Here is a 13318-nt window from a genome sequence, read left to right as displayed (position 1 = left end):
ACATATGTTTACTGGCAGACAGTGCCAAGCTAACGTTACCCAGACTGACTGACTGCTGTGTCTTCCTCTACTTCTGTTACTTTGTCAGATGTACTGTAGCTGAGTTGACGTTGCCATGGATGAATGCAGTTTTTAAGTATTAACGTTTAGTTAACGTTATACATTTATAAGGCAAATATATAACTAATACTTTGTTATATATTTATATGTAGGCGAACTACAATTGAACATCAACAGTAGAGAAATACCATACATGTACCAGGTTTCTAGCTTTATTCCCCTGAATGATCACCATTGCGGAAAAAGACAGTGCCTGCCAAATCATGTTTTGTTGTGTAAGATCACACACACGCACACACACACGCACACACACACACACACACACACACACACACACACACACACACACACACACACACACACACACACACACACACACACAATGCCACAAGAGCATCCCAGTGCCCAAACAATCCAGCCATATGGTGCTGGTGGACGGTAGCGATATGCTGACTCTCTGCCTGCTGTTCATGTGTTGAGGATCTCATGGTCTCAGTGGGATTGGCACGGAGAGGCGGAAGCCCCTGGTGATGCCAGAGGAAGTCTTGTTCTCCTCGCTGCAGGAGCTTCGTTGGCACTATGTTGAGTCACTCCACAAAAAGACGACAAACGACAAAAACAAGGAGGTGATGTACAGCGCAGTGGTGACGCCGACACAGGAGCTAGGAGATGACACTAGGAGATGCAGTTCTTGTTCTCGTGGTTTCAGAGGGAGTGGAATTGATTTAGACTCCAATAGGGAGGGTCGGCTTACTCAAAGAATATGGGTGGCTAATAGGAGGTTCAGCTAGAGGGCTTCAAGTTCAGACATTTTTAATTGCCGCAAGCTTAGCGACCGTGTTGATTTATTTATTTTTCCTCGCGGACAAAAAACTTGTTGGACTCAGACGCAGCCGCGAAGGAATCTAAAGGCCTGTTTTTCCTCTTTTCCTCAGGACATTCAGCATGCCGGCCTTTTGCACTTGGACAGATTGAAGACGACGCTGCGTTAGAGCTCGAACCCGGGGAAGAGATGGGGAATACGGCGACCAAGTTCCGCAAGGCTCTCATCAACGGGGACGAGCTGCTGGCCTGGCATTTGTACGAGAGCAACCCGCAGTTCAAGGAGGCTCTGGACCCCAACGCTACGTACGGAGAGCCCTACCAGCACAACACCCCACTGCACTATGCTGCCCGGCACGCCATGGCGCGCCTACTCAGGTCAGGACATGGCCGCCCCTAGACAGAATCGAACAAACGGACGTAATGTAGAGTCACATACTTTCAGAGAAAGAAATGTTCATGTTATTTTCTCTATAGGTCTTTGTCTCTGTCCCATCTGTCTCTCCACATATTCAGCATATTATAGCAGCACTCAGGGATGCAGCATGCTGGGATGGAATAGGATGGGCTGCTTCCCACCCCACAAAACTAACAACATGTGTTCTTGTTTACTCGTCTCACTCAGACCCTATCCTCTTTTTCTCTAATGGGTAGCTTGCACATGCTCCATTTTACATTCCCAGTACAATGAAGCAAACTGCAAGAAGGGAGGCAAGGTTAGGGGCAGCAGGTGTGTAAAAAATCAAGTGAAAACAAAGTAGACTGGATACAAGTAAATGTAATTTCTGAGGATATGTACATTTCCATTTAACGGTTAGGGTTACAGAGAGTTCCCCAAACTTTTGAGTAGCCAGTCAGATTGAAAAAGTAGCCGGATCATGTTCGCGGCGTTTGTTCCGGTGGTCCTTTTCCCAATTAATAAACAAACCTCAAATATGTATCCATGAGTGTGTGACAATTGAAATAATACAAATAAACATTCTTATAAAGGCCCAATGCTCAATTTAATTATAAATAAAACAATATCCATATTGCAAAACACAAACAGGCATTGTATATTTTTAAGAACAAAGAAAATACTAATAACTATGTTTCCCACAGGATTTTGCGCGATTGTGGTGGGTAGACCTTGCTTGGACTCTCTTGGGGGGTTCGGGGGGCCATCCCCCCTCTAAGAAAAATGTGTACATTTTAAACTAAAATGCAGGAATCTGGTTCACTTTGAGAGCCAATTTAAGAGGCTAGATCAGGTGTGGGCAATTATTTTTCATGAGAACCCAGATTGTTGCTGGGGGCCGAACAAATATTGTCATGCCGTAACCCAGGAACTTTGATGATAGAGAGGACCACAAAAAAATTCCTCGCTACCAGAGGGCCAGATTTTGCTGAGGGTTGAGGGCCAAACGGCGCCGGCGTGGAAAGATATGGGGCATTTGAAGTCAGGTTTAGAGGAATAACTCATTTTAAATTAACAGTTGTGATGTCATTATTCAGTCTAACCAATATTTGATCCTTTTCTCACTCACTCTTATGTCACCACCTGCTCTCCCTGCAGGGCTTGAAATTAACTTTTTTGACCACCTGCCAATATGGCTGCTAGAAGCTACCAGCCAATTAGAATTTCCACTAGCGAAAATGTTTTTCTATAAATAAACCAGAATATGAGTGGGTTAATTTAAGCATAAGTATCAGTAAGTGGCCCGGGATTCTCAAAGCCTGTGTTGAGGGTCACACAAACAAAAATGCACTCTTGAAGCTAAATAAATCCAAAACCAACGAGTTAATCATTTATAGTTTTACTTCAATGTAGAACAGTCATTTCTTACACATGAGATTACTTTTAGCCTTTTAGTCATAACGATTATTGAAAGATATTCCATATTCCAGACTGAAATGTTATAACAGAAGTGGAGTATTGGCCAGAATGACATGAACATTTGAACACTTATTCAGCGGGTATCTTGCATGTTGCGTTCAGGTGCACTGTTTTTTTTTTTTTTTACAGTGTATAAAGTAACCGGTAGGCCAGAGGCCAGTAGTCGGAGAAATCACCGGCTACTGGGGCTTGGGGAACTCCCAGGGACAAACTCCCCCTGCTAGGTTGACACCAGTGTTTTAAACAGTCTTCATTTTTCGTTGTGGATTGAAGGAAGATGGGTTCTCCAAGCATTAGAAAAAAAATACCGTAAATTCCGGACTATAAGCCGCGGCTTTTTTCCCGTTTTTTGGCCTTTTTTGGCCCCTGCGGCTTATATAACGGTGCGGCTTATCTATGGATTAAAAAAAAAAAAAAAAAAAAAAAATCTCTTTTTTAGCACTCTTTCTAACTATAAATCCACTTCTGTTTTAATTTCCTCTCTTGCCCTCTTTTAACAACATAACATAACACAACACAGGTAAGCAGAAAGAAAAAGACGAAGCAATCACCGCCATGAATGAGGAAATGACTCACCTGCTGGAGGCTGGAGATACACGGCTTGGGCTAAACCTTTACTCCGTGAAACACTATCGATTAAGTCCGACATCGCTCAGAGGTTTGAGCAGCTTGAAAACAAGTTTGAAAACGTGCAGAAGTCCATCCACTCACTCACTAAAGAAAATAAGCGAACAGAGTTTCTAATGCGGAAAAGCGCATCAGCGCACTGGAGGACAAAAACAACACAGTGAGTCCGAAAGTGGATAAAATGCAAAAACAAATCGAAACCCTGCACACGCAGGTTGATGACTTAATCAGCAGGAGTAAAAGAAATAACATTCGCCTGATCAATGTAAAAGAGGGAGCTGAGATTGGTGACATGGACGCTTTCGTGGCAAAATCCTGTGTTACATCTTGGACCTGAAGGAAGGCGAGAAACCACCAGAGGTGGACAGGGCACACCGGGCGCCTCGGCCACGTCCAGACCCCGGCCTGCCACCGAGGGCCATCTTCATCTGCCTACTCCGCTGGCCCGACCGTCAACTCATCCTCCAGGCTGCGGGGAAGAAGCCCCTCACCTGGGAGGGTACGCGCTTTTTCGTCCGGCAGGACCTCTCCGCGTTGGTGCAACAGAAACGCGCAACATACAACAGCATCATCGAAAAGGTTAAAGTCAATGGATATCGCTTTGGCGTACTGTACCCAGCGAGACTCGTCATAACCATTGATGGACAGCGGCGGAACAAGAGCTCAAAGTGAAACTGCCGAATATCTTTTGAGTTGGACTGGTCAATAGTACTGTGAGTAACTAAAATAAAAAAATAAAAAACGGAATTCTCTCTTCTTTAGCACTCTTTCTAACTATAAATCCACTTCTGTTTTAATTTCCTCTCTTGCCCTCTTTTCACCACACCGCGGACACTGTGTGCACTGTAAAAAAAAACAAAAAATACCATTAAAACACCCGCGGCTTATAGTCCGGTGCGGCTTATATAAGAAAAAAATAGTCAACTTTGAAGGTGCGGCTTATACACCGGTGCGCCTTATAGTCCGGAATTTACGGTACTTTGTTGATTTAAAAAAGAAGTAGTAATAGTACAGTAAAAACTAGGGGTGTCACAATATATCGTCCCACGAAATTTCGCGATAGTAAAATGTCACGATATGTATCGTTGAGATGAAATCTCATATCGTGAATTTTTTTTTTTTTTTTTTTTTTTCAAAAGTAGACAAAGAAACGTCTTTGTTTGTTGAAGTTCAATGTGTGGAAAGTAGTTCACTTGAACAAGTCTCTGAAGAGACACATGAGAAGTTATACAGGAGAGAAACCATTCAATTGAGTTTCTGGCAAAACTGTTTACTTGACAGGAAAAACTGAAGATGCATAAAAAATAGACTAAGAAAAGTCTTGTTGTTTGAGTTTGAAGAAAAACTGAAGATGCATAATGAGAATTTATACTGCTGAGAAACCTTTTAGTTCAAAGTAAATCTAAGTGACGGTGTAACTCATTCTATTTCAAGATAAGCCTTATCTCCAATCTCATGTTTTTTCTAGTTGTTATTGTAATAACAATTTCCCACAACAGCATGTTTTGTATTTGTGCATTTCAAATAAAATACTACTTTTCCAGTCATATATTGTCATTATTCAAGTTTAAAAAAATATTGTTAAAATCGTATCGTATCGTATCGTTATCGTGAACCCAGTATCGTGATACGTATCGTATCGTGAACTGAGTGTATCGTGACACCCCTAGTAAAAACGGTTGGTTGAGCCTAAACATTGGCCACAAAAATAACTTTCTCCCAGAGTGAAACTTTGAGAAGCAGTTGTGTGCATCCATTGCTTATCTGTCCCTGCTATTTGTCGGGTCTTCCTTCCTCCTCAGGTCTTTTCTCTTCAGCAAAGACGGGAACCCGAACAAGCGCAACGTGCACAACGAGACCTCCCTGCACCTCCTCTGCATGGGGCCCCAGATCCTGACCTCAGAGGGGGCCCTGCACCCCCGCATCTCACGGCCCTACGAGGACGAGCACCGCCGGGCCGAGTGCCTCCAGGTGGTCCTGACGTGGACGGGAGCCAAGCTGGACCAGGGCGAGTACGAGAGCGCAGAGGTCAACGCCACAGACAACAAGAAGAGCACTTCTCTGCACTACGCTGCCGCCTCAGGCATGAAGACCTGCGTGGAGGTGAGGGCTTTTGGGGGGAAATAATAACGCCACAAGCCGGCTTCTTTCAGTTCAGCTAAAGGAAGGATATTCTCTCTAGTGTGCATTTGGAGGGGGATCAGAGGCCACTCAGGTGGCAGCAAAATAGCTCCACAGGGACTGGGAGTGATTTGAGGAAAGGTGTTAACATGAATCTACCTCCACCTTCCTTTTTCATTTTGCAATCCCCATATTTGTTTTTGTTCTGTATTTGTGTAAAGTAGGGTTGTCAAAAGTATCGATAAAAGTCAATACTAAAAATTTGAAACGGATACAATACTCATTTGCAACAGGTATCGATAGTATCGATAAGTATAAATACAACAAATTTGAAACGGATACAATACTCATTTGCAACTGTATCAATATCAGCAGTGCTTTCTCTTAATGAGAAATCAAACATACCACTGATTTCTCCCTCCCTGTCATTGGTGGGTATCTTTTGCTTCAACAAGTTCAAAGTATTCTGATAGGCTGATGACTAGAGCAGGGGTAATTTGTTGTGTTATGATAGGCTGATGGCTAGAGCAGGTGTGATCTGCTGTGTTGTGATAGGCTGATGACTAAAGCAGGTGTAATCTGTTGTGTAAGGTCAAAGTTTTTAATGAGTTTTATCAGGTCTAGATTATGGAGAAGCGTGCATCTGTCCATCTATCTGTCTTTGTTTATTTTTTATGCCTCTTGATGTGTTGTTGTCATCCCGCCGCATGGTATCGAAAATGGTATCGAGTATCAATATTTTCCCGGTTATCGGTATCGAAGTAGAAATTCTAATATCGTTACATCCTTAGTGTAAAGTTTTATGTTATACTGTTTGTAAAGCGTCTTTGAGTAACTAGAAAAGTGCTATATAAGTCATATGTATTATTATTAATTATTAAATACCTGTCCTTTTTTATTAGTTATGAATTTGAGTAATCAATGATGTGTGGCACTGGCATTGTGTCACAGTAGACCCAGGGGAAGGGAGCATCATATATTTGCCCGCCAAGCCTGTCCCTGGTGAGCAGTTTTGGGGGAGATGTGTGCAGCACAATACATCTTTAGTCATCTGTGTGGAGCAGCTGCTTTACATACAGCATTCAGACAGTGTCATCAACATACAAGTGTGAATGCATGTCTGTCTGTGTAGCTGCCTGTCTGAAGAGCCTGGATCTGTCGGGTTAAGCCCTTTGATATGAGTGTATCATAACAGCTGATATTACATTATGAGTGTGATCACAGATATTCGTATTTCACTGGTAATGGTGGTGAGACAGGGAAGTACAATGTCAGTAACAATTTGCACATGTGTTCCGCATTGATATTTTGACATATAATCATCCAACTGCTACGGCTGCACAATTAATCATAGTTATTAATAGTATATCACAATTTTACCTTTCTTTACTTTGGTTCTAAACCAGATGATGACAAACAAGTACACATTCTCTGAAAAGTTTGCCTTAGGTTTGAAGCTGCACATCAAAGTATTCAATTTATCTTTATTTGAATCTTGAAACCGAATAGTTGTTGTGATCATACTAATAAAACAATCAGGATTATTCCTTTTGTCCATAAACACGCAGCCGTGCCTTCAGCAAACTTCAGTGACTGTGTGCCTCTGGTCTTCCATGTACACCAAGGTGTTTCAAACGCTTTAGCCGAGTCCAAGTCCTCGTCACCAAAGAAGAGTAGGAGTCACCACCATTGCCTGAGTCTGAGATAGCCCTACTGAACATGAGCATGAATCCACACTGCATGTAGGTTAGGGCTGTGAATCTTCACTGGCCTCACGATTCGATTCGATTACGATTCATCTGTCAACGATTCAACGCCCTAGCCAGTATTATATCGAAAGTTTTTGAAAAGATTTTACTCGATAGGATAAGTGTTTTTATCTCAACCACTGATAATCAATTTGGTTTTAAGGCCAAACACAGTACAGATCTTTGTATTTATGCGTTAAAAGAAGCGGTTGAGCTTTACAGACAACATGGCTCCACTATGTTTGTTGGCTTTATTGATGCCTCGTCAGCTTTTGACAAAATCAATCACCATAAGCTTTTTACCAAACTAATGCAGAGAGGTGTGCCGGGTTCTTTCATCCGCATCCTTGTATACTGGTATGCCAACCAGAGTATGCGGGTAAGTTGGGGGAACTCGGTGTCTGCCCCATTTAGTGTTGGCAATGGGGTCCGTCAGGGGGGGATTTTATCCCCAGCCCTTTTTAATCTTTATATGGATGCCTTATCCAAGCAGTTGACTACTTGTAGGACTGGCTGTGTGATAGGTAGCACATTGATTAATCATTTTATGTATGCTGATGATCTTGCCATTATCTCCCCCAGTAGTGCGGGGTTTCAACAGCTACTTAACATCTGTTCTGAATATGGTATTATGTTTGATGTGAAATATAATGCCAAAAAGAGTGTGGTTCTGATCTGCCGGTCGAAAGGGGATCAGAAACTTAATTTCCCCGTATTTTATTTGTCAGGACGGATAATCTCTGTGGCCAGCAACTGCAAATATCTGGGACACATCATTGATGACAAGATGCAGGATGACTCTGATATGCTTAGACAGCGTCGTATGCTATATGCGCAAGCTAACATGTTAGTCAGGAAATTTCATTTCTGTTCAATGGAGGTGAAGGTGAACCTGTTCAGAGCCTACTGCACCCCTCTCTACACTGCCCCCTTATGGGTGAACTACAAAAGTGAGAGTTTACGTAAACTTAAGGTAGCTTATAACGACGCCCTCAGGATTCTCCTGAAGGAGCCTAGGGGGGGTAGTGCAAGTCAGCTGTTCTGTACTAATGGCTTGACAACCTTCCAGGCTCTACTGAGAAACCTCATGCACAGTTTTAAATGTAGACTTGATGGGTCACTTAATGAGGTAATTATGGTGTTGGTTAATCCAAGCTACAGCTCTGTTCGTTACCACTCTCATATATGGTCACACTGGTACAAGTGCCTCTTATGACTCTTGGCTGTGTGGGGTTGTACCCTACGGTCAGTCCTTAAGTATGCACAATGTAAGTTTTACTAACTTTTTATTGGTGGGGTGGTGCCCCATGGTCAGTCCCTGTGTATGCACAAGTTAGGTTTCCACAAATATTGTTTGTTGGCAAACTTATATGATGACGACCTAATGATGGACCTGTTTTTAGCTTTAAAATGTTGTTATTTATATACATGTCCTGTTTTGTACCTTTTGGCCTTTGGCTGCAATAAAGTTTGATTGAATTTGATTCCACGATGCATCACGATGCATCTCGATAAAGCTCAAAGTATCGCAGCTCCACCTATCACATCCTCAATTTTCTGTATTATTACTGCACATGGCTACTTTTTCATCAATTAATACAAGCAGTCAGATAAATATCAACTCCCTTTTGACTTAGAAAGTAAATCTGAATGTCAATAGAAATTTAAACATAAACGATTCAACGATTCATCTGTCAACGATTCGATTCGATTCACACGTCCGCATCGCGATGCATCGATTATATGATTAATTTTGACACCCCTAATGTAGGTGGAACACACATGCCTGTCCGTGCATGAAATTGAATAATGTCACAGTATCAATATCTTATGGCAAATTATTAAGGTCTATTACAAAAAAACAGTCTTTATCAATGAACAAGTCAGAGTCCTTGTCTCAACTTCCGAGTCAGAATGAATGAATGCTGGAGTCCGAGTCGAGACACAAGTCCAGAAAATGTGTCCAGGACTGGGACTGACTCCAGTCCGACTCGACTGGACTACAACACTGAAGTGAGCTGAGCTCTCTTGCGTTTCCTTGGCTGTAGTTTGTGTACTACCCCTTTAATGTTGTTCCCCCTGTCTGTCCCCACTCGTGCAGTTCCTGGTGCAGAGAGAAGCCGACCTGTTTGCGGAGAACGAAAACCGCGAGACTCCATGTGACTGTGCAGAGAAGCAGCACCACAAGGAGCTGGCCCTCAGCCTGGAGTCGCAGATGGTGTTCTCTCTGGCGCCCGAGGCAGAGGGCATCGAGGCGGAGTACGCCGCCCTTGACCGGCGAGAGGTACAAAATACCAAACCCAGAGGCAGAACATGACAACCTCAACCAGTGTGAAGTACAACATAATACCAAACCCTAACATACAATCACTATGATGATCTGTGTAGAATCAGCTGATCACCTTGGGACCCAACTGACAAAACCTTTCACTCCTCTTTAGAGCCCGACCGATACTGGATTTTGGAGGCCGATACCGATATTAGAGAGTAAAAAGATTCCGATATCGATATATCGGCCGATATTCTTATATTATATAATACACCATTATATTACACAATTGTTTTGCAATGATCCCTCAAATATCAAACACTTGACAAAGATATGACTTGACATGACTTGGAGATATGTAATGTAGGGAGGATATTTTACAGCTTATCCATAAACTTTATTGTCCAAAATGACATCAATGCAATGAAACGGTAAACTGAACTGGGAATTTAATAATTATAAATAACTAGAAATACAAAAAACACAAATAGAACAAATATAAAATATAACGTGAGTTAAAGCAGCTACGAGCAACTTTTTCGATTGTTATTAAACAGTATAATTACAATATTGATGCATCACATCTTACCTATAATAGTAGCTGAGACCAAAGCCGTGTGAATCAGAGATTGCTCCCTTAGATGATTATTAAGTCTGTGTCTGTCTAAACTCGCGTCAACAGGGGGCTCTCTCTCTCTCTCCTTACCGCCGGACCGGATAAACGCGGAAGTGAAACCTGGAAGTGAAACGCAGCTGCCTGCCTTCACCCGTTCGCGCTGCCTAGCAACATAGCATAAACAATGTGAATGCCACGCATACTCTCGCGAACATCTCTCGTTATATTCTAACAGGTTTTTTGGAAGTTATTTTGTGGTTATGGCCGAAGTGGCTGCTGCAAACCGTTTCATTTCACTTCCTGATCTTCCCTGGCCACAGAGAGACTAACACTGGCCGATTCACTCGGGGTTCAAGCGAGACTACTCTGCGTTGGTCTCGTCTACTATTAGAGGTAAGATGTGATGCATTGATATTAAATTGATACTGTTTAATAACAATCGAAAAAGTTGCTTGTAGCTGCTTTAAGAAAAAAGATCAAATACACACAACATGCTGTCTATAACTTAAAAAATACAAAATAAAAAAATATCGGCATATCGGCCAACATATCGGCCGATACCGATATATCGGTTATCGGCCGATAATATCGGTGGACCGATATATCGGTCGGGCTCTACTCCTCTTGTCACGTGAAGACCCAACATACGGAGGTCCAGGACCCAGTTTGGATTTCAAACCATAGTTTAAGAACCCTTAAGCTCTACTACTTTATCAGAAGGCACTCTGAGGCAGATTGCATAGAGGCAGACTCCACTGATGAGATGTATTGTATACTCATAACATGCCATACATAACCACACTATAACGTACTAGTGTTTATAACATGCTCATACATAACCACACTATAACGTACTAGTGTTTATAACATGCTCATACATAACCACACTATAACGTACTAGTGTTTATAACATGCTCATACATAACCACACTATAACGTACTAGTGTTTATAACATGCTCATACATAACCACACTATAACGTACTAGTGTTTATAACATGCTCATACATAACCACACTATAACGTACTAGTGTTTATAACATGCTCATACATAACCACACTATAACGTACTAGTGTTTATAACATGCTCATACATAACCACACTATAACGTACTAGTGTTTATAACATGCTCATACATAACCACACTATAACGTACTAGTGTTTATAACATGCTCATACATAACCACACTATAACGTACTAGTGTTTATAACATGCTCATACATAACCACACTATAACGTACTAGTGTTTATAACATGCTCATACATAACCACACTATAACGTACTAGTGTTTATAACATGCTCATACATAACCACACTATAACGTACTAGTGTTTTGTAAATGGGCCAGGGTTCGAGACCCGAGTATGGATTACAGTAAAAAAAGGGGGCTTGGGGGGTGAGAGATTTGGAAAAACTTGATAAAATGTTCTTATCCTCTGAGGTACATCACAACATCTTACTTATGACTATTTACATACTTTATTGCGCTCTCAGAAGTCCACATTTTTTAGCAGAGAACACATGCTTTGTGCACCGAAATTTTATTTTCACTTTGTCTTGTTTTGCAAGACCATTTAATATTGATATTATGATTCATCATCATAAGTCACCAACAAAGATACTTTATATAAATTTAGTTCACAATCCCAGTACAAATGCTATTTGTGGTGTGATATCCACCGATAGCCGTCTAGTAAAAACGTATACAAGTAACTAAGAGGTGAAAACATTTTCTGTGTCATTCAGTCACTCATCTGCAGTCCAGTCCTGTAGCTTAGAGAAGAAGCAGACATGAGGACTGCTCATCTATTTGTAATCCAATCTCTCACTCGTTGCTGGAAATGTGTGCAGCTGTGCCTGTTAGAAATACACACACACACACACACACACACACACACACACACACACACACACCGCACACACACAGTCAAGTGTGTTTTCTGTCCACCAAAAGGCATGTGACTTCTGCCGTCATCATTCTGTTATCGCACTGAGTCTGTGTCACCACAACCAGTCATGTGTCGGCAATCAGCTCTTTGTTTGTTTTTTTCCCCTCCTCTCCTCTCCTCTCCTCTCCTCTCCTCTCCTCTCCTCTCCTCTCCTCTCCCCTCCTCTCCTCTCCTCTCCTCTCCTCTCCTCTCCCCTCCTCTCCTCTCCTCTCCCCTCCTCTCCTCTCCCCTCCTCTCCCCTCCTCTCCTCTCCTCTCCTCTCCTCTCCCCTCCTCTCCCCTCCTCTCCTCTCCTCTCCGCTCCCCTCCTCCTCTCCTCTCCTCTCCTCTCCCCTCCTCTCTCCTCTCCTCTCCTCTCCTCTCCCCTTCCCTCCTCCCCTCTCCTCCTCTCCTCTCCTCTCCTCTCCTCTCCCCTTCCCTCCTCCCCTCTCCTCCTCTCCTCTCCTCTCCTCTCTCCTCTCCTCTCCTCTCCTCTCCTCTCCTCTCCTCTCCTCTAGTTGTATGAGGGTCTGAGACCTCAGGAGCTTCGCAGGCTGAAGGATCAGCTGATAGTGGAGACGGCAGACATGTTGCAGGCACCGCTCTTCACTGCAGAGGCGCTGCTACGGGCCCACGGTACTGTTCACTAGGGTTGTCAAAAGTATCAATAGTATCGAAAAGTATCAATACTGAAAATTGTAATCGGATACAATACTTATTTGCAACAGGTATCGATAAGTATCAATACTAAACATTTTAAACGGATACAATACTCATTTGCAACAGTTTCGATAGCATCAGTGCTTTCTTTGAATGAAAGCACTGGGTGGGTATTTGTTGCTTCAACAAGCTAAACGTGTTCTGATGGCTAGAGCTGCTGTCTAAGTTCAAAGTTTGATCAGGCCTAGATTATGGAGAAGTGTGCGTCTGTCTAACTTTATTTTTATGCTTCTTGATGCGTCGTCATCCCCCCCTTCCCGTTTTATGGAAAATGGTATTGAGTATCGATATTTTCCTGGGTATCGCTATCGAAGTAGAAATTATAGTATTGTGACTAGGGTTGGCACGATGGACGATGGCATCGACCATCGTTGATGGGCCAACTCCCATCAACCTCTTAAGCTGTGTTCACACCGAGATATTTATTTTTCTCTCTGTCGCTCGATTCAACCCTTTGGAATCTCTCTGTCGCTCTGTTTAAATCGCTCATCAACAGGCACAAGAATTGACGGACATCTGGGGGCTATAAC

At 42.6% G+C, this 13318-nt stretch overlaps 1 protein-coding gene across 3 annotated transcripts in view; it reads left to right on the top strand.

Moving 5' to 3' along the window:
• Positions 1 to 1072: 1072 nt before the first annotated feature.
• The window catches only part of LOC310800117 (ankyrin repeat and IBR domain-containing protein 1-like), a gene marked incomplete at both ends in the record, with an annotated part of 84905 nt that continues 72659 nt past the window's right edge, over positions 1073 to 13318 (top strand). For all 3 annotated transcript variants that reach the window (XM_083662690.1, XM_083662689.1, XM_083662688.1), the window contains 4 exons: positions 1073 to 1260; positions 5188 to 5488; positions 9356 to 9538; positions 12587 to 12704. In XM_083662690.1, coding sequence (XP_083518816.1) covers positions 1073 to 1260; positions 5188 to 5488; positions 9356 to 9538; positions 12587 to 12704 — 790 coding nt within the window. The remainder of the gene's footprint in view (positions 1261 to 5187; positions 5489 to 9355; positions 9539 to 12586; positions 12705 to 13318) is intronic.

The sequence above is a fragment of the Poromitra crassiceps genome (assembly GCF_964638095.1).
Source record: "Poromitra crassiceps genome assembly, chromosome: 29".
Lineage (NCBI taxonomy): Eukaryota > Metazoa > Chordata > Actinopteri > Beryciformes > Melamphaidae > Poromitra > Poromitra crassiceps.
This window is presented reverse-complemented; position numbering and strand designations above follow the sequence as displayed.